At 55.4% G+C, this 25,749-nt stretch overlaps 1 protein-coding gene across 1 annotated transcript; it reads right to left on the reverse strand.

The window, feature by feature from the left end:
* Window positions 1–8,508: 8,508 nt before the first annotated feature.
* On the reverse strand, window positions 8,509–25,472 carry LEMD2 (LEM domain nuclear envelope protein 2). Its single transcript, XM_087817341.1, has 9 exons — window positions 24,758–25,472; window positions 23,056–23,096; window positions 19,915–19,990; window positions 16,315–16,391; window positions 15,292–15,371; window positions 13,567–13,712; window positions 12,518–12,619; window positions 12,339–12,441; window positions 8,509–9,998 (listed from the first exon to the last, which is right to left on the reverse strand). Exons 1-9 carry the CDS (start codon window positions 25,470–25,472, stop codon window positions 9,848–9,850), a joined length of 1,491 nt encoding a protein of 496 aa, XP_087673467.1. The 3' UTR covers window positions 8,509–9,847.
* Between the last annotated feature and the right edge of the window lie 277 nt (window positions 25,473–25,749).

Raw genomic sequence — 25,749 nt, forward strand, 5'->3', positions numbered from 1 at the left:
AAGAGCTCCATCTTCAGAGCTCTGTTTGCCTCTGCCAGCTGGGATGCGAGCCTGGGACACAGCTGAGGCCCTGGACCTCTCTGGATCCAGTCTCCTTGCCCTCAGCCATCTCTGGCCACCCGAGGGCCTGTACCTTTGTCTCCTGGGATGCCAGCTCTGCTCCCTGGCCTCCCTGTCCAGGCAGAGCCTCCTCAGACCAACCGCGTGCTCAGTGTTGGGGTTCCTCACTTAAAGCCTCCGAGCCCTCCTTTTCCTATCACCCGGCCCAGACCTTGGGGTGTCAGGACTCTGGTCTGACCCTGCACGACATGCCTCAGCCTGGGCCAGAACCTGTGGCCGGGGATCCTCTCTGCCCTGAAGCAAGGCAGCCTGGCCCAGAGTCACTAGTCTCCAGAGCTGGTGGGGAGTTAGCTGGCTCCCTTCTCTCCTGCTGTGCAGCTGACCCCTGCTGGCCATCCTCACACACCCTTAGCCTTACCCTCCCTGCACAGGCATCTCTCCGCAGGGCCCTGGTGCTTGAATGCTTCTGGGGACAGGGGGCTCACCACCTCATGGTGGCCTGCTTGCGGCAGAGATGCTTCTTCCTCTTAGAAAAGTTCTTTGAAATTAGCCAAAGTCTGAATGCTAGTTACATCCACCTATTTACTCATGGTCATGCCCTCTGGAGTCACACATCATCATCATCATCATCGTCAGTCTATGTACCAGGCACAGTATATTATGTTGTTCAATCCTTTCAACACCTGTGAGGTTGATACCTGTGTCATCCCCATTATATAGAAGGGAAACCGAAGGTCCAGAGGAAGAGTGTCACCTAAGTGTGTCACATAGGCACAACCTGGAATTCAAATCCAGAGCCCATACCCTTGCCAGCTGGGGATGTGCCTCCCCCCCCACTTGGCTCTTCTCTATCTTGTTTTTACCTCTCTGCCAGGCCCTGCAACCCCACATAAACACACACCTTCTTCCCCTGACCCTGCAGGAAATTAATGTCTCCTCCAGGAAGCCCTCGGGGACAGCCAAGGGGTAGATAGGAGGCCTTCCTTCTAACAGGGAGAGGAAAGGAGGGGAGGGGATGATGGTGCCATGTCTGTGATGTGGGTGTCTGTGGGGACATAGTGGGGAGGTTCCTGCTGCTCCTGTCCCTTCCAGACCAGGCTTTTTGCCAAGGACCTGATGCCCCCACTTGCCTGGCAGGGCCCCAGGAGTCGGCATTTGAGAGGCCAGTCTGGACCTGCTCTCATACTGGCTGTCAGCAGGATGGTGGTGGAGGTGACATCCTCTTGCAGGTTCCGTTGGTGTCTCAGCAGTGCTGAGAGGGTAAGGCTGGGCATGCAGACTTGATTGTCTCTCAAGGGCAAGGAGCCCGACAGGCATGGAGAGGCTTCCTGGGTCCCAGGCTTCCCCTGGAGCACCAGGTCACACGCAGGGCGAGGAGCCGTGTGGGGGTGTGAGGGGTGGGACACAGCACACTCTGGTTACCAGGCGTCTGGACTTCCCTGTCCTTTGATGACCCTGGTCACATTCCACGGCCACAGTGCCCTTGGACACGCTCAGGCACCCTCAGCCCTGGCTGCCCCCTCAAGCTCCTTCCATTTCCCAGTCTAACTATTGAGACCCCAGTGAGAGGCCCCACAGTCTGGGTTCCCATGTGTGGAAAGCTCTGCCAAACTTCAACCAAAATCTTGCCTGGTGTTGCACCATTCTGGTGTAAGGCAAGACTTCTAGGCTCATCTGGCTCTATTCATCCATTCCGTGGGCATCTGTGCTGGGTGCCCAAGCAGTCCCTGCTTACATACTTCCAGTGATGGGAGGCTCATTAGCTCTCGAGGCAGCCCAAGACTCAAAATAGTGAGGGCCTTCCTTCTCCTGCAGAGCTGAGGGTTGTCTCCCTCAGGCTTTGTTCACAAGACCCAACCGTGCCCCTCAGGGCTCCTCAGAACCAGCACAGTCCTTTTCCTTATGTTCGCAGCAGGATGACCATCTTCCTGCTGAATCTCCTCCCCAGCCAAGGCCAAGAGAGGGGCCAGTGAGTAACCCTCAGAGAAACGGGGAGGTGCCTGTCAGAGGGAGCGAGGCTCACTCCCAACCCCCAGCTGAGCTGCTGAAACTCTGAGCCCAGCCCTGTCAGCTTGGGTGGAGAGTGGAGGGAGAGTTCTTGGCAGAACCGACCTAGGTGTCCCCCGCCACTTTGTGGGGGCCTTGGAAGCCCAGGCCTGACTCTTGCTGGGATATGTTTAAAATGAGAGGCCGCCCGGTCTTACCCTGGCCATTCCCGGGTGGACCACGCAGGGGGCTGGGCTTGAGTGCCTGAAGGTCCCCTGCCCCACTGGAGAGCCTGCACAGGGCCTCAGGCTCCAGTGCTCTGACTCCCCAGGCCCCAGGCCCCTCCTCACCCTGGAGCTGCACCTTACCCATGCATCCACAGACCCACCTCCCATGCTGCTCAGAGGCCGGCCACCATCCCTCAGCCCCCACGCTGGGCTGTGCCCCACTATGCCCTCCCCGCTCCCAGGTCTGCACACTCAGATCCGGCCCCGAGGGCAGCGTTTCACTTCCCTCCTCCCGTGAGCCGCTGTTCCTCCGCCATCTCTCCAGGCATCGAGGCAGGGTACAAATAAATAAAACGAAATACACACGTTTGTCCCTGTTAAGTTTCATCTCATTAGATCCACCCCATCGCTCCAGACTGTCAACTTCTCTTTAGATCTCAGCTTTGTCATCTGGCATATTTGCCACCGTCCCCCAGCTGTGTGGCATCTGCAAATTTGATAAAGTACATGGAGCATGTTTGTCTCAGAGGAAGACCCCTCCTGCCCTGGGTGGCTGGAGCACAGGTGTGCGCAGTCGCGTGTACACACACACGCACTCACATACACACGCACACACACGCGCGCACGCGCGCGCGCGCGCGCACACACACACACACACACACACACACACACACACACACACACACACACACTTCCCTCTCTCTGGCCAGCTCAGCAACCTTGTTCAGTCTCCTGCAAGATCCTGGTGGTGATCCTGGGACCCTGTGCCCCAAAGAGGACCTGGGGCTCAGCAGCCACTCGTTGTGCACATGTGTCCCTGTGAGGGATGGGACACTGCGGGGACACAGCCTCTGACCTAGCTGTGCCCGACAGGCCTCCACCACGCCCGAGTCCAGGCAAGCCAGCTGGCTTGGGGGGGCCTGGACAGCTGTGTGGCCATAGCAGATGCCTCCTGCTGGGTGTGGCGCGGCTCCCGGGGTGGGCCCAGCAAGGCCGCACGGGGAGGGCTCCTTGCTCAGGGGCCTGCTGCCTCTGTTGCTCTGATTCTTCTCGTCAGGGGACCCCAGGCCTTGTATTTGCAGTGACTGCATGCTGGGGAAGACCCAGACGCTCACTACGGCTGGGGCCCACGGGACGCAGCCTTAGCACAACACCAAGATCCCAGGGCCTGGGCAGGCCTTCCAGAGCCACCTAGCGCATTCCCGGGCCCCAGGGCTGATGCTGGGACTCAGGCATGTTCCTGCACCGCCCCGTGCGAGCTGCTGGGTCTTCCGCGAGGAAGGCAGCAAAAGCTGGTGACCTGTGCCAGTCAGCTGATGCCGGTAACAAACACCCAGGTTCCTGGTGGCTTGTGCCAACACACGTGGCTTTCTTGCTCACACTGCAGCACTGTGGGTCAGCTGGGGGTGCTGGTCCCAGCCGCCGTTGCTCCAGGACCCAGGCTGGGCCGCTCCGCTGCAGCGTCACACCAGGCAGAGGAAGAGGCAGGGGTGCCCAGCTCCTCCCTTCTGCCTCCAAGTGCCACTTGTCGCTCCCATTCACATTTCATTGGCTAAAGCCGGGCACAAGGCCATGCCTAGTTTCAAAGAAGCAGGGACGTCTAACCTTTTCCAGTGCCAGGAATTTTGGCAAATGGTCTCAGTGGCTACTCTGCATATGAGCTGTCCCTGTCCCTCAGGCCACCAAGTTCCCACCACACCACTCAGACGCTCACCACTTGGGTGCGGAATGTTCCTCCACTTCCCCCCCTGGGGCCAGTGCCTGGGGCTTGGCTCTGGCCTCTTACCCATTTTGCCTGCAGTGCTCGGCCTTCCTCTCTTCTCAGCCTCAGAGCTCAACCTCTCCCTTGAGAGGTGCTCCCCCCACCTCCCACCTTCAGGATGGGGAGGCCCAGGTTCGGTGCCGACCACCCTGCTCTATCCCCAGTGACTGGCCTGCAGGTGGGCCCCTTTCCTTTCTCTCCCTTCCCTTGGATGTCAGCCTGGTGGTAGCCAGATGCAGGAGCCCTCTGAGAACAGCTGGCTGGCATCCAGGCCCTGGCACCTCCCCTGCCCCTGGATGGGCTGCTCGGGCCTGCGCCCCTGCCTCTCAGTTCATTGACTTATGTGAGCCAATGCGGTCACCTGGTGCTGAAGTTTGTCTGGACTGTGTTTCTGTCACTTTCAACTGAGAAATGCTGAGTAATACACACTCTAGGGACCTCATCCATACTTGTATCAGTCATCAGACCACCCAATACTTGGTGGCTTTGTGTGATAAAATTTTATAGAGCTACACACACACACACACACACACACACACACACACACTGTGAAGCGCATGTAGACTCAGTAAGGCCTAAATAGGTCTGTGCCCGAGTTAGCAACGTTGCATCAGGGTCCACTTCCCGGCTGAGACTATGCTGCGCTACGAGGGGTGTCGTCACTGCGGGGAGCTGGGTGAAGGCAGGAGAAATCTCTATTGTCTTTGCATCTTCTGTGAGTTGTAAACTATTTCAAATAAAAGTTATAATGACAATATGAACTTAATGGCTTACCACAACCACGTGTTATGTTACTCATGATTTTGCCATTTGGGCAGGGTTGGGGGGGACAGCTTACCTGTCCACACAGGGCTGGCACAGTGGCTTTACTCACGCCTGTCACAGCTGGGGGCTGGTGGCGTCCGTCTCTCCACAAGGTCTCTCCAGCAGGGCAACTGTCTCCTCTTTACTGGGTGGCTCCGGGCCCAAGGGGTGGGGGCCGAAGTGACAACCTCCCAGACCTTGGTTCAGGATTAGCCCGTATACCTCTGGCCACATTCCACTGGTTGGAGCGGTCACAGGGCAGGCCCAGATTCAGACTTCAGCTCTTGATGACAGGAGGGGCAGACATTGTCAGAGGCTTCTGAACCTGCCCCCGGTCCCGTCCCACCTCCACACGCGGGAGGTGAGGGCGGCAGCTCGCAGGGGAAGGGCGTTGGCCACACGGAGAGTCCACACACGGACTTCAGGGCAGAGCTGGACTTGCACCCGGGACTCTTCCGGCTCACCTACGGGAGCCGCCCCAGGCAGGGCGCAGCTCCCAGCCCGGCTTTGCCGCGTGGGGTTGTGTTTTGCACGCCGGTGTTTGCAATCAGAAAGTTCAGCGGCCCTTCCAGTGTTCTTAAATTAGTCCCTCGGAAATCCGCATTACTTCATTTGCAGAGAAGGGCTTAATTGCAAGGGGAACGAGGCAAAGGGAATTCTGTTTTCATTGAAGAAAATTACTGTACTTTACCCTGTCTCCTCACTAAACAGAAGCGGCTTAGAAACCGGGCTGTAATCCCCAGTGAGACCTCTCCCCTTCCTTCTCTGAGCCTGTGCAGCTCTTCCCCGCTCCCGAGGCTGCTCCAGGCTCTTCTCACTCATCCGCCTGGCCGGCGACCCCAGTGCTGGCCGCGAGGCGGGCAGTGCTCCCGGGGTTTGCTGGAGTCTCACCACGTCCCTGCGAGGTTGAAGGGATCAGCCGTGAATTCATGGAGACCTCCGCCATGGCCTGACTGGTCCCCACTTTTGGCAGGAAGAAACCCCCGTCCCTTTCGTGTGACATCTGCTCTGAGCCCTCCCTCCCCGACCCGGGCTACAGAGAAGGCACATTTCAGACAGAGGGCTCCCAACCAGCGGCCAGCACGATGCCTGGGGCCTGCCTGGTTTGGTGCCTGGCCGAGAGGAGGGGGCCTGCTGTCACCACGGTGGCTGGCAGGCCGTCCAGTGTCCCGTGTGAGGAAACCCAGCGACCCCCCTCCCCAGCCTGGGAAGGCTGGTTCCCTCTCTGCCTCTCTGCCCGTGAGCCCTGCCCCGTCTCAGGCAGTCCAGCCCGATTCCCTGTGAGGCCAGCGTTTCCCTGGGCAGGGGGGCGTGGACCACCCCAGGAGACAGGTAGCAGGCTGGCAGCCTGCAGGGGGCAGTACAAGTAAGGAATGAAAAGTGTAGCCCGCGCGGTGTTAGGGGAGAAGCAAAGGAGGGCTGGGCCCGGAGGCTGCGAGGGTCGGGGCAGCTGCAGCGCCACAGGTGTGTGGCCTGAAGGAGAGGCGGGAGATGGCGCAGAGAGCGGGTGGAGCGGCGGGCGCAGAGCTCAGAGCAGCGGTGGGCCGGTGGTGTGAGGAAGCAAGGCGGGGCCTGAGCAGAGTGGGGACACCAGAAGCGCCGGCAAGAGGAGCCTCCCGAGCCTCTTCCTCTGGCCCAAGGCGGTTTCATTCTGTTCCGGCAAAGCCACAGCAGAACTGCGCGTGGCTCCCCCTTCTGTTCTTTGGAGAAAGGAAGAGAGCAGGGGAAGGACATGGGTGCTGGAGCTGGGCTGAATTCAACCCCTGGCTTCACCACCTACTGACCTCCCCGTGCCTCAGTTTCCCCCCTATAAAGGGGATAACAACACACCTACGCATGGGTGGTTGTGAGGATTCAGTGTGCTATAGCTTACTATGAGTGTGCCCTAATGCTATCCTGCGTTGGCTAATTTAAAATATTTCCTAATAACTTCCCCTGCTGTCAGGATAAAGTGATTAGCCCAAGGTCCCAGCCAGTAAAGGACAGAGCTGGTCCTGAGGATGCTGAGTCCCCAACCGTACGCTGCCCCAGTGCAGCCCCACCCTGGGAAACCTGGCAGCGCCAGGCGGCAATGCCCCCACCCAGCCCTTCTGCCTGTTCCCTGGCGCATCGTGGGACCCTCTGGCCGGATCCTCGCCTTGTCTCCAGAGCTTTGTCTGGCGACAGGGTGGAGCTGGGTTGGCTGTTTCCAAAGAGCTGGGTCGACTCGGGGCACCACCACTCCCTGCCCCTTCCCTCTGGGGGAGGCCGACAGGATAATGGATTTGAGTCCACACACCTGCCTCAACAAAGGGATTTTTTTTGAGGCTCAAAGTCAATGGTGCTTTAATTAAGGGGAACAGCTGCTGCTGCAGTTCCTATGATAAGTCAGTGACAAATGGCCATGTTTACCTTTTCCTGAGCTGAGACTCTGGAAGGTAGCCTGGAGCTCCTGTGTGGACGTCCAGGCCAAGATTTCTGGGTACCACCTAGCCCCCCCACCCCAAGCCTCATTGGCGCCCACCACACAGAGAGGCTGTTTGACACTGAGGAAAGACAGGTCTGTGGCCCGGAGAGTGCTTGGAAGGTACTGGGTGGAGGGACGGAAACCTCTCAAGGGCTCCCACCCGAAGGCCCCAGGACCCTGCCTCGGGCGGATCCCAGCACCCTGCACTGTCCTGCGGCCCTTCAAAGCCCAGCTGGCTGCAGAGCCCATCTGCCATCTGAGGATGCACCTGGGGCCTTTGTGCCCAGCACTCTGTGGACTATAAAGGACAGGCTGGTGGGGGCTTTATTTCATTTATTTTGGTCTCATTCCTGCTCTCCAAACAGCTTCACAGAAATAGAGCCCAGCATTAGCTCTCTTCCCAGCTTAAGACAAACAGGGTGGAGGGAAAACCCTTCACTGGAAAACAGAAAAGGGGAAGATGGGCTCATTTTCTTCTGGGTGTGTTTCTAGGTCCTTTGTCAATTTCCCCACCAAGTTTCCAGCTGACAAGACAGAAGGGCGATGCTCAAGCACCAGTCACCACCCACAGATGGGTCTGGGGACAGCTCAGAGGCTGCCTTCTTCCCACGCTGCCCGAGAAGAAGGCCCCTCTGGATTGTGGTGCCAACCCCGAATGCCTGCAGCTTTCACCCCGCACCTGCTGCGCCCTGGGTAGGGGTGGTGCCGGTGGAGAGCCATAGGCCCCAAGCACACTAGGCAAACCTCTGTCCTGCAGTGGCACCCCTGCAGGTGCGGTGCTCTCCCCAGTGGTGGGCCCCCAAGGAGACACCATCGCTGTCAGCACCAGCCCACCTCCTCAGGGGACACCGTTAGCTGCTGAAGACCCCATCCAACCTCACACTGCTCTTTCCTGTCTCCCAGGCCTGGTCTGAGCACCTGGGGCCTTGAGGGGAGGAGGAAGTAAGGCCCCAGGGAAGAGGCTCAGGCAGGCATCTTGCAGGTCTGCCCTGCAGGGGTTGTCACTCTGAGTTTACATGTGAAAACTGGGGCTCTGTGAAGTCCTGCGGTTTGCAGGAGGACCCTGTGCTGGGAGGCTGAGCCCAGCGGTAAAAGGCCCAGGCACACGGTGGTGCCTCCTCCAGGTGACCTCTCCCGGAGCCAGTGCTAATAACTCCACACACCACCATTCCTCATACACTGCTCCAGGGGAAAGGGAAAGCGGCGAGGCGAGAAGCACATCCATTTTTAATAAATTGTTTATTTATCTGTTTCAACCCTGATAGTGAGGCTGTTGTGTTTCTTACTCTGGCTGGAGCCTGATTATGAGAGAGTTTCTTTGCCATGGGGCCCACCGATCATCCAGACATAAGAGAAAATGAGGGTGTTGCTCGAATGAGGGAAGACTGGAGCTTTAGTAAGAAAACAAAAAATACCAGTAAGACCAGTAAGGGTGGTTAATGCCTTTTGGAGGCAGCTGCTGTGTCTCCCGGCTTGCCCCCTCGCCTGCCTGCTGCAGATGTGAACATACTGGAGAGGCTCCTACACTTAATAAGGCTCCTGCAGGCCTGTTTCTGGAGACCACCCCCTGACCAGGCTGGCTGCTGAGCTGGCAGGCATGAGGGTCCGAGGAGCCATAGGCAGGCTCTCTTGTGGCCAGCAGGGGGCAGTGGTGCGGCAGCCACGCCTTGCCTGAGCACAGAAGCCACTGTATGCTGACGGTTCTGGTTAAGGAGCCCGGTGGGGAGGCTGTGGTCGTTGTAAACAAGGTGATCTTCCCACACTGGAAGAGCGAGGTTCCCGCTGTCCTGGGTGGTGGAATCACACACTCAGCCGGATGCGGCGTCCTGGTTGCAGGTCTGGTCTATAAAACCTCATCTCCTGTGAGAGGCACCACTGAGAGGTCCACCCTGGGAGGCTGCTTCAGGCAGGCCACGGAGATGGTGGCTGGTGGCAGCCCAGACACTCCTCTCTGCTCTCGGGCCCTGTGACTACTCCAGGTTCCTCCCAGAAGGCCACACCAGCAGCTCACCTGACATTAGGCCAGTGTGCCAGGGCCAGGCATTCTTAGGTAATTCTCCTACAGTACTGATTCTAATTTCTAGCACCTTGCTCCTTCAGGATAAGAGGCCCCATCCAGCTAGAGCTCCCAGGTAACACCCCCTGAAGGCACATGGACAAGCTGTTCCCCGACCCCTGCTGCCCCAGCCCACCATCCCACCCATGTCCCTGCCAGCATCTACACACAACCTCATGCTTGCTCTGCAGGGCCTCACAGCTGCTGCTCTTCTTTTCTATTCATGAAAAAGACCTTTCTCCACTTTCTGCTGGCAGAGGATGGGCCAATGCAGAGGACAAGCCACCCACCTGCCTCTGGCCTCTCTCCTCCACCCTCCAAGGAAGCTCAGCTTTCCTACTAAGTGAATCTCTGAAGAGTCTTTCAGAGAGAACTGTGGAACCAGGGTCAGGAGGAGGTGAACGTCAAGGCAAGTGTGAATTCAGCACCAGCAGGTCTGGTGGCCCTCTAGAGCCCCTGAGGGGGCTGGCCGGGACAGGCTGACTGGGGACAGGCCTGGCCGAGGTTTATCGCTCAGAGTCGGAGAAGAAAGAGGGCTTAGTCCATCTCCACACCAGCATATCTTCTCCAGCCACGCGGTGGGACTCCGTCTGGATGCGGGATTCGTTGGAGGCCAGGAACTCCACAGCCCGGTCCCACACCCGCTTCATGCGCCTCCTGTGAAGAGATGGCCAGGCTCAGAAGGCACGCTGGGCTTGGCAGCTCGGGCTGCTCTGCCCAGGGAGGCCAGCTGGTCTGTGGATGACGCCCTTTGTATGAAGGGGGCAAAGCTCCATGTCCCATGCAGAGTTTATCTACATGAGGAGAAGCTGTCACGTTCCAACAGGACTCCTGCAGAGGGACATTTCTTGGGCCCCGTACAAATGACTCCTTGACTTTTTCTGCTCCAAAAGCATTCAATTAAAGAGCTGAAAGGGGCCAGTGGTGTCTGAAGCAGCCCTGGGTGTCCACGTGGGAAGGGGCTATGCTCACTGGGCCTGTTACTGCAGCAAGCCTGGCCAGGCGGCCCCAACCAGTCCTGCCTACATCCTAATGCCTCATGTGGGCTAATTAAAGTGTGGCCGCTGGGCTGCCGAGTCTAAACTCCACAGCACTTCAGGGGATGGGGATGAGCTAGGCATCCAGCTGGGGAGGTGGAAAGCTGGAGCCGCTTCTGGAACCAGAGCTACCAGGCAGGGCCCCTCCCAGGCCGGCTGGCCAAGGCCAGTAGCCAGAGGTCCTGTATCCCCTCGGGGAGTCCCCTCTCCAGGCCAGGTGGGAAGGCTCCAGGGCGGTTGGGGAGGGTTGCTTGGACACCTACCATATGACGAGCCCCTGCCTTTTGTCAGTACTGCAGACTACCTCCCCACAAACTCACATGTGGGGAGTGTGCGTACGAGTGAGAACGGGAAGTCTCACTCTGGGGGAGGACAAGGGGTAAGCTCCTGAGGAGGCAGGGGCTGTGGAGGCTGGTTTCCTAGGGGTGGGGCCTGCCACCAACCAAACCACACAGCTGTTTGGCAGCCCCCATCTGGCTGGTCTGGTTGAGGTCACACACACCCAGGGACTGAGCCCCCGAGGGGGCCAGGTCTGTGGGAGTCGTCCTCCCCAGGCTGCCTATTAATAGGTAACAAACAGGCAGCCCAGCAGCTCCTCTCCTCAGCTCCCTGCTTTCCTCACTACACGCTCCTCATATCTCCCCAATCTTTCAGGAGCAGGCTCTCACCCACAATGCCCGCCTGTGCCCACACAGGGCTGGCAGGAGCTTGTGTGTCCATGAGTCCAGAGCTCAGCGGCACGGACTGGGCAGCTCAGAGAGGAATCAAGAGGCTAAGAGTGGCAGGGCCTGAGCCTCTGGTCACTCAGACCCTGTAGTGGCTGCCTGCGGCCTCTGCTCATACACAGGAGCTGGGGCATGATGGCTTAGCCTTGTGACAAGCTGCAATGCCACTTCCAGCTCTCCTTTAAATGAACGTGCGTCTTGTATACAGTTAAAGCCCAAGCAGTACCAGCTGCCCTCTGATGAGTGCTCCAGTGCTAGTCAGTGACCTCCTGAGCATGAGGCTACCTCCTGACACCCTGCTCCCCTTTTCCTGGGACTTGTCACTATCCAACAGCACACATTCTCCATACACATCTTTCCCTGTGTCCTCTCCTTAGAACCACGGCTCCAGCAGGCTTCTCCTGCTCCCCACGACCCAGGGCAGTGCGGCAGGCAGCAGGTGCCAATAAGTACTTGCTGAGTGAATGAATGCCAGCCTCTCTTCACCACAGGCCTGCAAGGTAGTGGTATTATCTCTGTCTTATGTGGAAGGTGGCCCTTCCCATGCAGCGTGTGCCGGGGGGGGGGGGGCACTCCATTTGCTGCTGTGAAACTTTGCTTTCAACTGCATGCATTGTGTGTGCATGTGTACGGGAACTGGACCATCACATTTTAGGCAATGAGTGTTTCTGACTGCGGATCATAGTTAAAACTGTTTGAAAACCAGGCTCCTACTCCTTGCTAGTGACTGTCTCAAGAATAGATAAGTAACCAATTCTGGCCAGCGGAGCCTCAAGGAGTAGTCACTGGCAGCTTCCAGAAAGGTGTTCTTTTGCTCGTGAGTACAGGAAGCCCACCTCCCCCTGCTGGCTGTGGCAAGGCAGACACTGCCCCTGGCCGCTATCTTGTGACCAGGAGGAACTCCAGCCAGTTGACAGCATCCACAGAGGACAGGACCATAAGAATCTGACTATTCTGTGCCCCGAGCCCACATGACTCTGGACTTCCAGTCATGGAAACCAATCAGGTCCTTCCCTGCCTGAGCCCTAGGAGAAGGAGGGCGGTCCTAGCACTTGGTGCCCAAAGCACCCAACCCACCAACACTAACGGTGCTCCCCTCTCTACAGGGGTGGCACCTGCTTCTATACTGTCCTGTGTATTCTGCCATAAAATGCCCAGCATTGGTGGGGGCGGGGATGTGATCAGGGCTGCCTGATACAAAGGCCACACTGGGTGGGGTCAGACCCAGGACTCACCGACTCTGCGGAGGGATGAGCGTGTCGCGCACGTGCAGGATGCCCACGTACGGGTAACGCTCCATGTCCTGCTCCCAGTCCACATAGTGGTCCTGGACTACATCTGCAGGACAGAGGGCACAGTTTAGGGCCAGGACTTCAGGGTAGAGGCTGGCAGCCCTTTCCCCAGGGCCACACACCTATAATCTTCTTCACCATCTCATACATGGCCTGCTCCTCCTCTTCCAACTTGCGCCACCGATACTTCAGGAAGATCAGGAGTCCCCACAAAAAGGCCAAGCCTGTGTAGAAACAAAGCACTGATAAAAACACATTGCTTCCGGCTGCTCAGACGCTCCCTGGGTCTCCCTATGGGCTGGTCGCTGTGTGGAGGCTGTGGGTGGGCTAATGTGCTCTGAGTATCTACTATGGGTTGGGCCCAGGGTTAGCATGCAGGAAACAAAGGACACAGAAATGCAAAGGGAGGACAGGCTAGTACGTGAGCATCTTCCTCCCCGCCAGCTGTCACCACAGAGGCACCTCCAGCTGCCCAGAACTCGGCTCCTCCCAACCTCATTCCGGAGCTTTCATCTCCTCCCTTGGGAACCGGAAACCAGGGTTTCACACAGATATACATGCCAGGCCCTTTGTATTCCGAGACGCTGCCGCCGATAACGATGTCTGTAGCTGACAGTGGGGTGAGGGAGCTGTGTGCATGCCGGGATGCCTGGGATTTGTAACTGGGCTACGTAGGCAGAGCCAGCGGGTGCTGTGGCTCAGTCTTTCTCCTTAAGAGACTCCCCAAGGCCTCTGCTCAAAGGAAGCCTTGCTGTTGGGAGACACAGCCTAAACTCTGCTTCTCAGCTCAGCACCCTGGGTCCTTCCTGCTTTCATCAGGTATCTGTAGCTCCCCAGAAGGTGTTTACATTGTTCAGGGAATAAAATTAGGCCAAGCTCCTGCTGTGTCCCTCTCTCAGGGGCCTGCACTCTGGGGTCCTGGAAAGGATAATGCCCACCTCCAGCCCAGGCAGCCTCCCCCTCAGGGACATGGACGGTCCGCTTCCCTGAGTCAAGGACATTTTCTAGTTAACCACATACACCTGGTGAGCCAGGGCAGAGGCCGACCTGTTCATGTTCTCTGTTTGATTAGGCACAAACGAACACTCAAAGGCGGCTTTCTCTAAGTCATCACTCACGCCCAGGACGGTCTGAGCTGGGCTCCCGGGAGGTGCTGTGCGTGAGGACTTACACCAGAAGAAGATGAGCACGTGGGTAACCGCGGTGAGCAGGGCACGGCTCAGGCGGCAGCCCACACCCATGCGGGGGCGGGCAGATTCCAAGCAGACCACCTTGTCCACAGCTGTCACCAGTTCAGATGGGTCTTCCCCTTTCAAACTGAAACAGGACACAGGGTCGTAAACACATCCAAAAGCTATGAGGAGCTGCAGTCTAAGCCCCACTTTAAGCAGAAGCAGGAGGAGGAGGAGAAGAGGAGGAGGGCTTCGAGGCCTTTCCTTACTTATGAAATAGACTTGATATCCTGGCTGCACTCTTCCCAGAAATTTCCCACGTTGGCTACTTAGAAAGAATAAAGCTCTAAAGAGCAGCAGGCTTGAGCGCCTACAGCTAAAGGGATGTCCCCCTTGTTGGGTCTTTGACAGCCCCTCTCAGCGTGCAGAAGATTAAACTATAAATTGGATTCCTACCTCCCAGCATAGAGAAATGGAAATGTTTACCGAATAGCTGTCTTTGCACTGCATGGTAAGAACTGAAAGAGTCTGGGAGAGTGCTCTCCCTCGGTGATGAGGAGGCACACAAGCTGTTTAAGGGAAGAGATCAGGAGGTGCCTCGAGGCACAGGGCATGAAAATGGGCTCTCTAAGGCCAGGCCCCAGCACAATGCCTCCACCCTGGTTCCCGGCAAGGAGGCACCAGGATCCTAGGGATGCCGACACACACACCTAGTAGGTGACAAGCTCATGCTCTGGACTGCACACTGGAATGGCTGGTACCTGAAGTGTCCCAGTTTCTCATGACCCACTTTAACCCTGGTCGTCTGAGCCAGCTCAGCCACCCTCCAAGCCGCCCTCCCCAATACGAAGAGGTGAGTGTCACCGTTCCCCCCATGCCAGCAGCTATGTATAGTCTCCTGCCTTTTCTAACACAGGGAAATTGCTCAGCTACTTGGGGAGGCTTCATTATTTTTTTTAAGCCAATGAATTTTAATTGTGCCACACATCCAGTTATCAAGCTTTAGGCTGAGCTGCCCCAGGGCTGAGCTGGATGCGAAGCTGATGGAATTAGTAATTTGGGTGGATTAGAGACGAAGAGAACAAAACCCCAGAGAGAGTTTTAGTATCAGGAACTATAACCTCAACAGAGCACCTGACAAGCCCTGAGAAACGGGAGCGGGGTGAGGTGAATGTTTTTCCAGCAGGGAAACTCTCGGTATCCAGCCATCAGCTGGTGTCCCCACCCCCCACCCTCCACAGCCCCACAGGGCCTTTCAGGAAGGCAAAAGGGCTTGCTATCTCTGCTAACGGTGCTCACCAGAGAGAAATGAGGCAGAACTACCCAGTCAGAATAAAATCCAGTATTTCCTTTTGCAATTTCCATACCGAGTGAAACCAATATACAGAATCATTTCATCTGCAAATGAAAACTAGCACCCGAGGAAAGGCCGAATAGAAAAATGCCTTCTCCAGAAAACCATGCAGAGCTGACAGATGAAAAGGCACAGGTGGAGTCACCTGAAACAGGTTCGGCCAGATCGCCCAGGCTACCATCCTGACACCTGTACTTGGTGTCTCATCTTGAAGCTGCTCCTGGCCCTGCATTCCCAATGCTCTTCCTTCCATGAGCAGCTTTCAGCCTCTCTCACAACCGCTCAGCTGGGAGACCCACCCTCTACCTTCAGACCCCACACCTCTGCAGGAGCTAGGGAGTCAGCTGATGGGTGCCCCGCCCACACTCACCAGATGCCCACATCCTTGTTACTGCTCAGTATCCAGGTCAGTGCAGCTTCAAACTTGGTGGAGGAGCTGCCGGTCACATTCTGTGGGAGGGGGCGGGAGATTAGTTCTGGTCACATTCTGTGGGAGGGGTGGGAGATTAGTTCTGCGGTTCTGCGTATGGGCGGAGCAGCTAGAGCAACATTATTCTGCTGCTGGATTATGGGCCCTCTCCTGGGTCCTCTGCACGCCCCAAAGCCCTCTCTGCTCAATGCACAGCAAACTGGCAGGAAGGAAATCTGGGGCTGATGAGAGCGAAGGAAGAGGCTGTATCTGGAGGAGGGGATGCGGAAACACACACAGGAGAAAATGTGGGTCTGAGGCAGCCAGAAGAGAATTTTCTCAAGGACTGAAGGACAGCGAGGTGGCAGCTCATCTTGGGTAAAATGAAAAAAAAGTGTAGGGGGTGAAGGGCCCAGCAACCAGTCCCAGCTGTGTGGTCTTGGGCAAGTCCCTGTCCCTCCTCTGGGCCTCAGTTTCTTTATCTGTGAAATGAAAACTGAACTGGGTGACTAAGGTTCCTGCCAGCTCCAAACATCCATAATTCTACCATCTTGTGGCTGTGTGGAAGATCAAACAGACCCTGAACAATCCAGAGAGTACTCATAAGGGGAGAGGATGGGCAGGTGACATGTGTATCCTTAAAGCTGCTGAGAAGGGGAGAAAAGCAAACTGAAGGGGGAACAAGTGACAGTACCATTTTTGGAAGCCTGCTGTGGCTTGCATGCTGCCCAGCAGTGAGCCGCATGCATGTGGCAGGCCTGCTCCAGCTCACAGCTCACCTTGGGCCCAGTCAACCTCCAATGTTACCTTAACTTAAGATAGCCTAGCATTCAACTAAGTTAAAAAAAAGGGGGTGGAGGGAGCAAAAAAGTAAAAAAAAAACAAACATAAAATGAAAAGGGGAGAAACAAACAAACACAGGGTGCGAAAAGGAGTACCAAAGTACCAGGGCTCTCAGGACATGTAAGCACACAGCCTACTTACTGCTATGTATTCCTGGGCTTCCATGACAGGGATGCATTTGCTTTTTAGCTTCTCTGGATTTCCACATTCAAAGTTACCTAGGGGGGAAAAAACACATTCAAACACAAAAAAGAGGTGGAAAAAATAACTCTGAACAGACTAAAAAAATGCAGCAAGAATGAAGCCATCAGCTGAGAGGGAGCATGTGGCCTGATGCTCTGGCTTCTGGGGCATCTTCCCTCTGCAGCAAGATCAAAAGCCACTTAGCTTGGATCGATTCCAGATCATTAAAACCTGACCTGCAAAGCAGTGTGGCAATTTGCATTAAATGACTAAAAAACTGCCCAATACCAAGGTCTGTTTGCAATTGATTCCTAAAAGGATCAGACAGATAGGTTTGGAAGGTACTGGAATGGCGCTATAAACAAACAAAGCCGGGGAAAAAGCCAGCACAGAGGCCATAGGCACTGCCAGGATTCTGACACATGATACAGACAGGTGACCTGGAACACAGAGCCCACTGAAGGTAGAGGCCTGCTGTTTTGAGGGGTCATGGGACAGATGACCAGAATGCCCCATGGAGGAAGGGGGTGTCTGCGTGTTGGACAGTGGGGCCTCAGTAGTGCTCCAAAGCCCCCTTCTAATTACCCTGGGTAGCTGGCTCCCACCTAGGATGGAGCTGGGAGCCTCTCCCTAGTCCTGCCAGCCTTTCGGGTCCAGCCCAAAGCCCACCTCCTCTGAAAAGCCCCCAGCCTGTGGGGGCCTCTTATTTGGCCAGATTGCTCTGAGCTTGGGGGCCTGCCACAGACCTTGGCTTTTGATTGCCTGCTGTGGTTCACCTGCCATGAGCCGCTTCGCCTTTAGACCCCTTGAGCAGGGACAATGCAGGGCTAGGCACCTAAAGATCCTTCACCCTCACACATGGTCTGACCGCCTGGGGGCTTCAAAAGGCCAGTCTGCGTGTGTCTGTGTGCCGGGGAGGGAGTGGCTGGAGATAATATTAAAATCTTGAGAATGAACTGAAGCCTGTCCTTCCTGCTTTAAAGTTGACCTTGACCCTCTGGGTCCTCTGAGACCAAGCTGGCTTCTCCCATCTTCCTACCCCCAACCAGACCGCCCTGCCTTGCCAGGACCATCGCCATGGCCTTCTGACTGGTTTCCTCCTCTCCCCTTTCTCGTCTGCATGCTTTAAAGCTTTAAAATAAGTCTGCTTTCCCCGGCTGGCGTAGCTCAGTGGTTGGGCATCGACCTATGATTCAGGAGATTAGGGTTCGATTCCCAGTTGGGGCACATGCCCAGGTTTTGGACTCAATCCCCAGTAGAGGGCGTGCAAGAGGCAGCCAGTAGATGACTCCCATTATTGATGTTTCTATCTCTTTCTCCCTCTCCCTCCCTCTCTCTGAAGTCAATAAAAACATAAAAAATAAGTCTTCTTAAATGCCACTACAATACTTAAGCTGCAGCCACATTTGCCTTCTCAGCACCTGGCCTTGGCATGTCACTCCTCTGCTCAAAAGTCTCCGGGCCTCACTGCCTGCAAGATTAAGCCCCGGTGGCCTGGCATCATGGGACCCAACTGACCCTTCCAAACTCCATTCCCTGTTTCTCCTTCTCTCATGAAGCCAAATGTTTCCATCCCTGACCCTGTAATTTCCTGCCTTGTTGGCCCCACCTTTCCCCTCACATATACAAAATCAATCCTACCTGGGCTTCAGGGCCTCTCCGTGAAACTTCCCTGATTATTCTAGCTGAAAGACATTGTGCCTCTGGGGGTGTGTGGCGTTTCAGCTCTCATCCAATGGCATCTACATCACCCAGTGGTCAGGGAGGTAGGTGGCCTGTGGCAGGACCCTGGGCTGTACCCTATGAAGGCCAGCACAGTGCCCTGCCCATAGCAGATCTCCAACAGGAGGTGAGGGAAGGGAGGATGGTCTAGCAGAGCCCACACTCCCTGGCAGCTGCCTCAGTGAGATGCATACCCACAGGCCTCCCCTGGTAGGCTTGTCAGAGGTCAGCAGGAGTCAGGTCCCTTGATGGCATAAATGAGGACCACATATGGAGGACAGGATGAAGGAGAAATGTCTACTAGGATTCACAGTTTAAGAGCAGAGCTTCTCAACTTTATCCCCTGGGGGTCTTAGTAAAATGCAGACTTTGATTCAGTAGGTTTGGCATGGGACCTGAGATTCTACATTTCCAATAAGCTCCCAGCTGCTGCTGGTGCTTGAACCACAGTCAAGTCACAAATGTTTAGAGCACCCTCTTAAGGACCAGAATTTATACCCCAAGCACCTGGGCCATAGGGAAATGCCCATGATGACTGTGATGTTGTGAGCTCCAACTCCTGTCGCCTCTCTTCTGAGGAGCTCACAGACACCTCCCTGACTACCTCTAGTCTCCCACCAGTGGGAGGGAGGAGGTGGTAGAGCTGAGGCCCACAAGCTTGGCCCTGAGGACGAAGGGCCCAGTACAAGTCCACCCAACCCCTACTCTCCTTAGACAAGGGTTGGCTGATAGGTAGGAGGCGCCTCCTGAACATCCTGTAAGACTGAACAGCTCCATCTGGTTCTCATGCCAAGTATATTTAACACGGGCACAAGCCCTGGGCATTCACCTATGTCATCAGCAAGTGATTCTGAGAGACTTCCTAGATGCCAGGTGTAGGGAAGGACACAATAATGCGGGTGACATCTTTAGCCTCAAGGACGGCGTTTACCAAATAAAACAGTGGATGGATGTGTTTTCAGGGGTCTATCCTGGGGTGCTGAGAATGTCTCCTCTAGAGGACAGAGCTTGACTTTCATTTTATAAAGAAAAGAGAGCCCTGGCCGGTGTGACTCAGTTGGTTGGGCATTGTCCTGTGCACCGAGAGGTCACCAGTTCAATTCCCAGTCAGGGCACATGCCCAGATTGTGGACTCCATCCTTAGTAGGGAGCATGCAGGAGGCAGCCGATAGATGTTTCTCTCTCATGGATATTTTCCATCTCTCTCTCCTTCTCCCTTCCTCTCTCACTAAAATAAAAACAACAACAACAAAAATATATATATAAAAAAGAGAGAGAGACCCAAGATCACTCAATAATAGGGAGATGGAGGCCCAGAGACAACCAAAGGCTATCAGGGACTTGTCCAAGGTCCTACTGCCAGCTGGGGCAATCAGGACCAGATGTGACACCAGGGCCTTGGCACGCTGGATGGGCCTGAATGTGCTCAGCCCACCATGCAGACCCATCACCTGCACAGGCCTCTCCACCTATCCCAGCCAACCATCTGGTGCAGGCAGGCCCTCCAGTGGGGAGGACCCAGACTCTGAGACCTGGGGCCTGGTCCCTTCCAGTGTAACAGGGAGCCCCAGAGCATGAGGTGAGGCTAATCCAGGGAAGGGCACATAGCTGCTAAAATGCCTGTGTATATTCCAGGACCCCTGAGATCCTTCTACAGGATATGAGAACCAAATGTGTTTTGCCCAAATGCAAGGCTTAAACAAAGGTCTGAGTAGGGAAATGGAGACTTGGTTTCTGAGTGTGTCTTCTGGAAGGTGACCTAAGAACGCCTCTGCCACCCACCGGCCATCACCCACAACCCACTCATGAGGATCTGGGGCCTCGAGACCTACTCACCAGCTTGGATGGCCAGGAAGTTGTAGAGTTCGTGCAGCAGCTCCAGCAAGGCTGCCTTCTGCTTGGCCTGACAGAACTGAGAGGGCACAGGACAAGCAGTCAGCAGGATAGCAGGCAAGGTGGGGGGGGTCTGGCTGGCTTTACTTCATCAGCCATACTGTCAAGTACTAAGCACCAAGCAACACCTCATATTTTAAAAATATAAAAACCAATTCCGCAAAATGGTGGGCCCAAGGACAGGGTCAATAAATATGGGGCTAAGTGACCGAAAAGGAACCATAAACGCAGGGACGGAGTGAGAGCAGACACAGTAACTAAAGGGCTACCATCCTGGAGGCTCCTGGTCTTTGCCCCGTGACGGCCGTTAGGTGGGGCCGAAGAGCAGAGGCAGAAATAAAGTAGTGGCAGAAAGCAAACCCTAGCCGGGTCATCTCCCCCTGGGACCACTCCTGTCCTCTGTGGAGACTCAAGTGTTTATAATCTGCCTGGGGATTTTCTGCCTCGTGGAGTATCTGCTGCAAATGTTTAATTTTAGACTGGATTCCCCTAAAAAAGTAAAATTTCTAGAAAGCTTGAAATTGTAAGGGGAAAAAAGCCATTCGTATGAGAAAATAGGATTAGGAATATACGCATCCCTAGTTCTCCAGCACCCGTAACAGAATCGAGGCCATATTACTAGACTTACTGGATTCACAATATTAAAAAAAGGTGGCTCTTCCTTAAGTGGATGTAGTGCCAGGTGATGTGCAATGAATCGCCACCACATTCCTTAGTGTACCCCAATTTCTCAATGGGGAGCCTGAGGCTTGGAGACCTAAATAAGCCACCAAGATCCCACAGCTCATGAGTGGTGGAGTTAGGCCAGCCGACTCCAAGCCCACCCCCCACATTTCAGGCCTCCTTGGGGTGTCACTGGGCAAAGCCCTGGGCGAGAAGCCAAGAGCCTGAGTTCTGGGCCTGCCTCTGCAACTATAGAAGGAACCAAAGTCACTTTCCTCCCCAGCACTCCTCAGTTGCCCTCATCTGAAATGTGAGGAATCTGTTTCTAACACTCTCAGAGGCCAAGATTTGTCCCCTCATGTTGCCTAAAGACCCCAAAGCCTTTACAAGGCACACAATGATGTAACCAAGATCTGTACACATGACCATAAATGTTCAGAAACAATACACGTGTCTTCTAGTAGAGTTAGGTACCCAACTATTTTAGAGAATGTTTAAGGTATACGAAATGTTGAAATAAATGTTAAATGTAACTAAATATATGTCAAGAACCCAATTCTATAAACATACATGCAGAAAGATAAGATGGAAAGGAAATACCCCCAAAATGTTAATAGTAATTATCTCTAGGTGGCAGAATCATGGTTGATTTTTCTGTCACATTTTCAAATTTTCTACACTAAACATCTATTACAGTCACAACCAGAAAAAAGGTAGTAACAGTGAACACTGTTCCAACTCCCCAACATTTAGGCGAAGCAGGGCTGATACCACTTAAAGGAAATAGGACCGAAGGTACCGGACAACAAGACAGCCCGATTAAGACGACTCTCCGACTCCTAGCCGGTCCCCATGTTTTCAGTAGCACAAAGGCAAAAATAAAATTACAGTGCCAATTCGGCGGAGAAGGGAAACTCAAATGCCTGCTGGGCCTTGGGTAAGCCAGAGCACACAGAGAATGAGACTTTAGCAAGAGCCTCAGCGAAGCTCAGGAGGGCCTCCCAACCTGCCTGTTCCCGAGTCCTCCCTCCACGAAGGCCAGGGGCACCCATGAAGTCTCAGCTCCACGGAGTCGACAGCGATGGCCCGGACCCTGGCCTGCCATGCTCTGATGTTACGAGCATCCAGTCTGCTCACTGGGCACACCTTTAGCAAGGGCCTGGACTGTGCCTGTCTGGGCTCTCTCGAGCAGGGAATAAGCACGTGTGGCTCAGAGGGGGGCCAGGGAATAAATCTGTCCCTTCAGCCCTGGGCCTGATACATTTAGAGACGTGAAGGATCAAAAAAAAATAAAACAGGGAGCCATTTTCTAATTAAAAGACAAACAAAACTAGCATTACCAGAGAAGTCTTACAGAAAGTTATTTTTTCCTGTTTTGGTTTTCAGTCTTCAAAAATCTAGTTCCCCCTCTAGCTACTGCCTACGTTTCTGGGCTTTTATGTCTAACAGTTGTGGTTTTTATGATGGAAGGAACATGAAAATTATGAATATGTTTCTACAAAACAATTGGAAAGCAAAGATATTTGGTAGATGAATGTAATAAATGAATGTAATAAAAAAAACACACCACCAAAATATGACACAGTAGAAGCCAAAGAGAAGCAAAACCGGGTATATGAACCAGAATGCCCTGTCAGAAACATGGGTAAGAGAGCCATGCAGGGGCATGGAGATGACCAGGTGCTATTTCTTTCCTAGCCCCCGGCTGCGAGAGATGTGAACTGAGGGCCCGGAGCCCTGTCATTGCACACTTAATAACTAGACTACTAAGTCCTGCCCTCTGGCAGCACACGGCTCCTCCCGAGAGGATTTATGACCTGAAAATTTACTCATACCTTCCCCAGGCTACCACCTGTACCAGCACCCAGCCCCTCACTAATGCTCCTTTCATAGTGACGGGGCCGCTCACCGTCCCAAAACACTATTTGCAGGGAACATTAAGGTTTCATAAAACAAATCTACTGACTAAGAGGGCTAATTCCACTTCAGATGTGTTTAAAACGCTCCCCTCCCCCACAGTGTTTCAAATCAGAAAGGCACTTTCAGAGCCACAAGAGTACTACTGGAGAGAAGAATGTGGAATTGACAACATGGCCTCCTGTCATTTAAAAACTGCCAGCCCTTCCTCTCAAAGCCAACTTTCTGCGTCCCCCTAGATGGACTTAGGCAGCAGATCAAAGTCCCAGGCGCCAGGGCTGAAGAAAGCCCACGGCTGGATTTGGGCAGCTCCATTCTGTTTCAAGTACTCATTCGCTGCCACAGCCGAGTCTGACACAAACGTCACGGAACAGATGTGATTCTGGTACATTACAGAAGTGCTCCTGAAAAGGATTCTATTATGATCTCTTTCTGGGCAAGTTTACCTCCTAATGGACGCAAAAGTACTGGGGAGGAATAAAAGCTAGAGAAACTCAAACTTACCTCGTCTGTTTTTGTCTCACAGTCCACTGGCAATAATTTCACTGGGACCCAGAAAAGAAACAGAGGAAATTAAAAAGTGTGGGTTGAGGAAAACAGTACAAAGAGGGAACCCCTCTCAAAATTCAGGGGAAGTAAAACATTACTAACATAAAGGTGGGGATTAGAAAGATGTCATCTAAATGAGGAACTTCTTAAATACAGGCAATAAAAAGTAAGAGTTTCCCAGCCCTGGGTGAGGAACTAGGACAGCTGGGTCCTGACCCTAGCTGAAAACGATTAGCCATGGGCTCTGTGCAACTCAACCACTCTGAACCACCACCTCAACTGTAAAACAGGAGCAATAAAGCCTTCCTTGCTTAACTCGGGGAGTTACCTCAAACAAGGCAACATCCAGGAGTTTTATAAACTGTAAACAATGACATGTTAAACAGGGATTAATACCATCATGGGAGGGGAACTCCAGGTAAATCCCGGGATATCTCCAAGAGCTGCTGTCTTACAGCATCTCAGCGGTGAATGTGACAGTGCTGTCTGCCACCACGGTGTAGCTACAGTACCGGCCACTCCCAGTCTGCTTTCCTCGAGCGGCGGATAGTCAAGAATTATTTGAGTGTGCGCTCCCGTAGCTAAGAATTATTTGAGTGTGTGCAGGAGTCTGGGATCCCTGTGCCCAGACTTGTTCATACGCCCAAACATCCATCTGCTGCAACAGCTAAGACATAATTTAGCTTTCCCCTACACTTTGGCTGTTCCTGCTATGTGTGGAAAGATGGGGCCTTGGCTCAATGTGGTATTAATCACATTCATGCTTTGCAAAGAATATTCTTTTATGGTGAACTACAGTGTCACTTGTCACTTTATACTTAAATTTATGAAGACACGATCTCTATACTGTTTCCTGTTAGACTAGAGCTCAGGATTACCGGAGAGGCAACTGGCCGTTTAGGAAGCACAGCAGTCCCCAGCTACTCAGGAAACACACTGTATCCTGCAGGCCTCTCACTGGCATGTCTAATCGTGTCGCTAAGTGTGGGCAGAAGCACGGCTGGGAGTGTCCTTGAATCACAGGACCCTCTCTTAGCACAGTCCATGAGGGTGCTGCAAGCAATGATAAATGCCTCCCTTTACATCAGTTTAAGCCCTTTAAAAGCTTCTTCCACACCTGTCACATGGGCAGGGCCAGTATAATCTACCTTCCACAAGGAAGTGGGCACATGGCCTCTTTGGTGGGGTAAGGCTGGGACCCCCAACCAGATCCCATCTGTGGGCAGTGAAACCTGAGGTGCCTCAAATGGGCACTAACGTGTGACTGAGCAAGAGATCAAAAGGGAAGAAAGAACTAAAAGGGAATGGGGGTGCATGTGTCCGTTAGGGGGGGTGTGGCTTTTTCTAGAGAGGAAAACCAGGGTCTGGGGTAAAAGTAACTACAAATGATGACTGCTTCCAGCACGTGGTTGAAGGGGAGGTTAGTCGGAAGGGCTAGGGCAGAAAACGAGACCCGGAGAAGGTGAGGACAGAAGCTGCTGCGCACGCAGGAACCCTGGCCTTGCTCTCCCACGGCCGGAGGGAGGAGGCAGGGTCTGCAGGTGAGAGGACACCCGGCGCACCTGCCCAGGCGCCGAACGTGCAGCCGCGCGCCGACCGCAGGTGGCCGTGCCGGTGGACGCGCCCGCGGCCCCCCCTGCGCCGGCCCGGGACGTACTGTTGTCCTCCGCCTCCTGCGGCGCCGAGGGCTTGCCCATCTTCACCCAGAGGATGCCCAGGAAGACGAACAGCAGCCCCAGGCTCGCCCAAAGCAGGAGCCGGGACAGGCAGCGCTCCAGCCGCCGCCCCACCTCGGGCCGGGCCTGCGCCGCGCCCGCCGCGCCCGCCCGGGTCGCCCGCGGGCCAGGACGCCGGTCGGGGCCGAGGGCGGGGTACAGCCGCGCGGGGGCCGGGGCCGGGGCCGCGGCCCACCAGCGACGGGCCCTGAGACCCGGCGCGGCCCTGTCGCGCGGCCCGGCGTCCTCGTCCTCCTCGGAGCTGCCCCGGCCCGAGGCGCGGCGCCTGAGCGGCGCGGGGCGGGCGGCGTAGGCGAGGTCGCGGCCCTCGGGCCAGGAGGCCGCGGCGGCGCCGAGGTCGCCGTAGGCCCCGGCGGTCGCGAACGCCGAGCCCGAGGCCGGCGGGGCGGCCCAGGCCTCCGCCCGCAGAGCCGCCGCGGCGGGCCGGGCGCGCGGCGGCGCCTCCTCGCGCAGCCGGGCCGCCGCCCGCAGCCGCTCCTCGCTCCGCGGCCGGGCCTCCTCCCGCAGCCGGGCTTCGCCCCGCAGGTGGCGCAGCTTTTTGCGGTAGACGTCCCGGGTGGTGTCGGTGATGGGTCCTGGCTGGAAGCCCAGGGCCTGCAGCTCCCGCCGCAGCTCCGGGTCTGACAGGCCGGCCATGGCCAGGAGCCGCCCCCGGCGTGCACCGCACCCGGAACTGCTCCCCCCGGCGGCGCGGCGGGCGGGCGGGCGGGCGGGGCCCTGCGCCATGATGGGGAGGGCCCGCGGCCGCCATGTTGGGGAGGTCGGAGCCCGACCGCGGGCCGCCATGATGATGGGGTCACTTCAGCCCCGACTGCCGCCATGCTGGGGAGGTCATCGGGCTTGGTTTTCTTCCTTTTTTTCTTTACCTTCCTTGCTGAGTTCCAAGGTGTTCACGTCTGAATGCGCGGCCCCA

The sequence above is a fragment of the Miniopterus natalensis genome, chromosome 5 (genome assembly GCF_054644295.1).
Source record: "Miniopterus natalensis isolate mMinNat1 chromosome 5, mMinNat1.hap1, whole genome shotgun sequence".
Taxonomy (NCBI): domain Eukaryota; kingdom Metazoa; phylum Chordata; class Mammalia; order Chiroptera; family Miniopteridae; genus Miniopterus; species Miniopterus natalensis.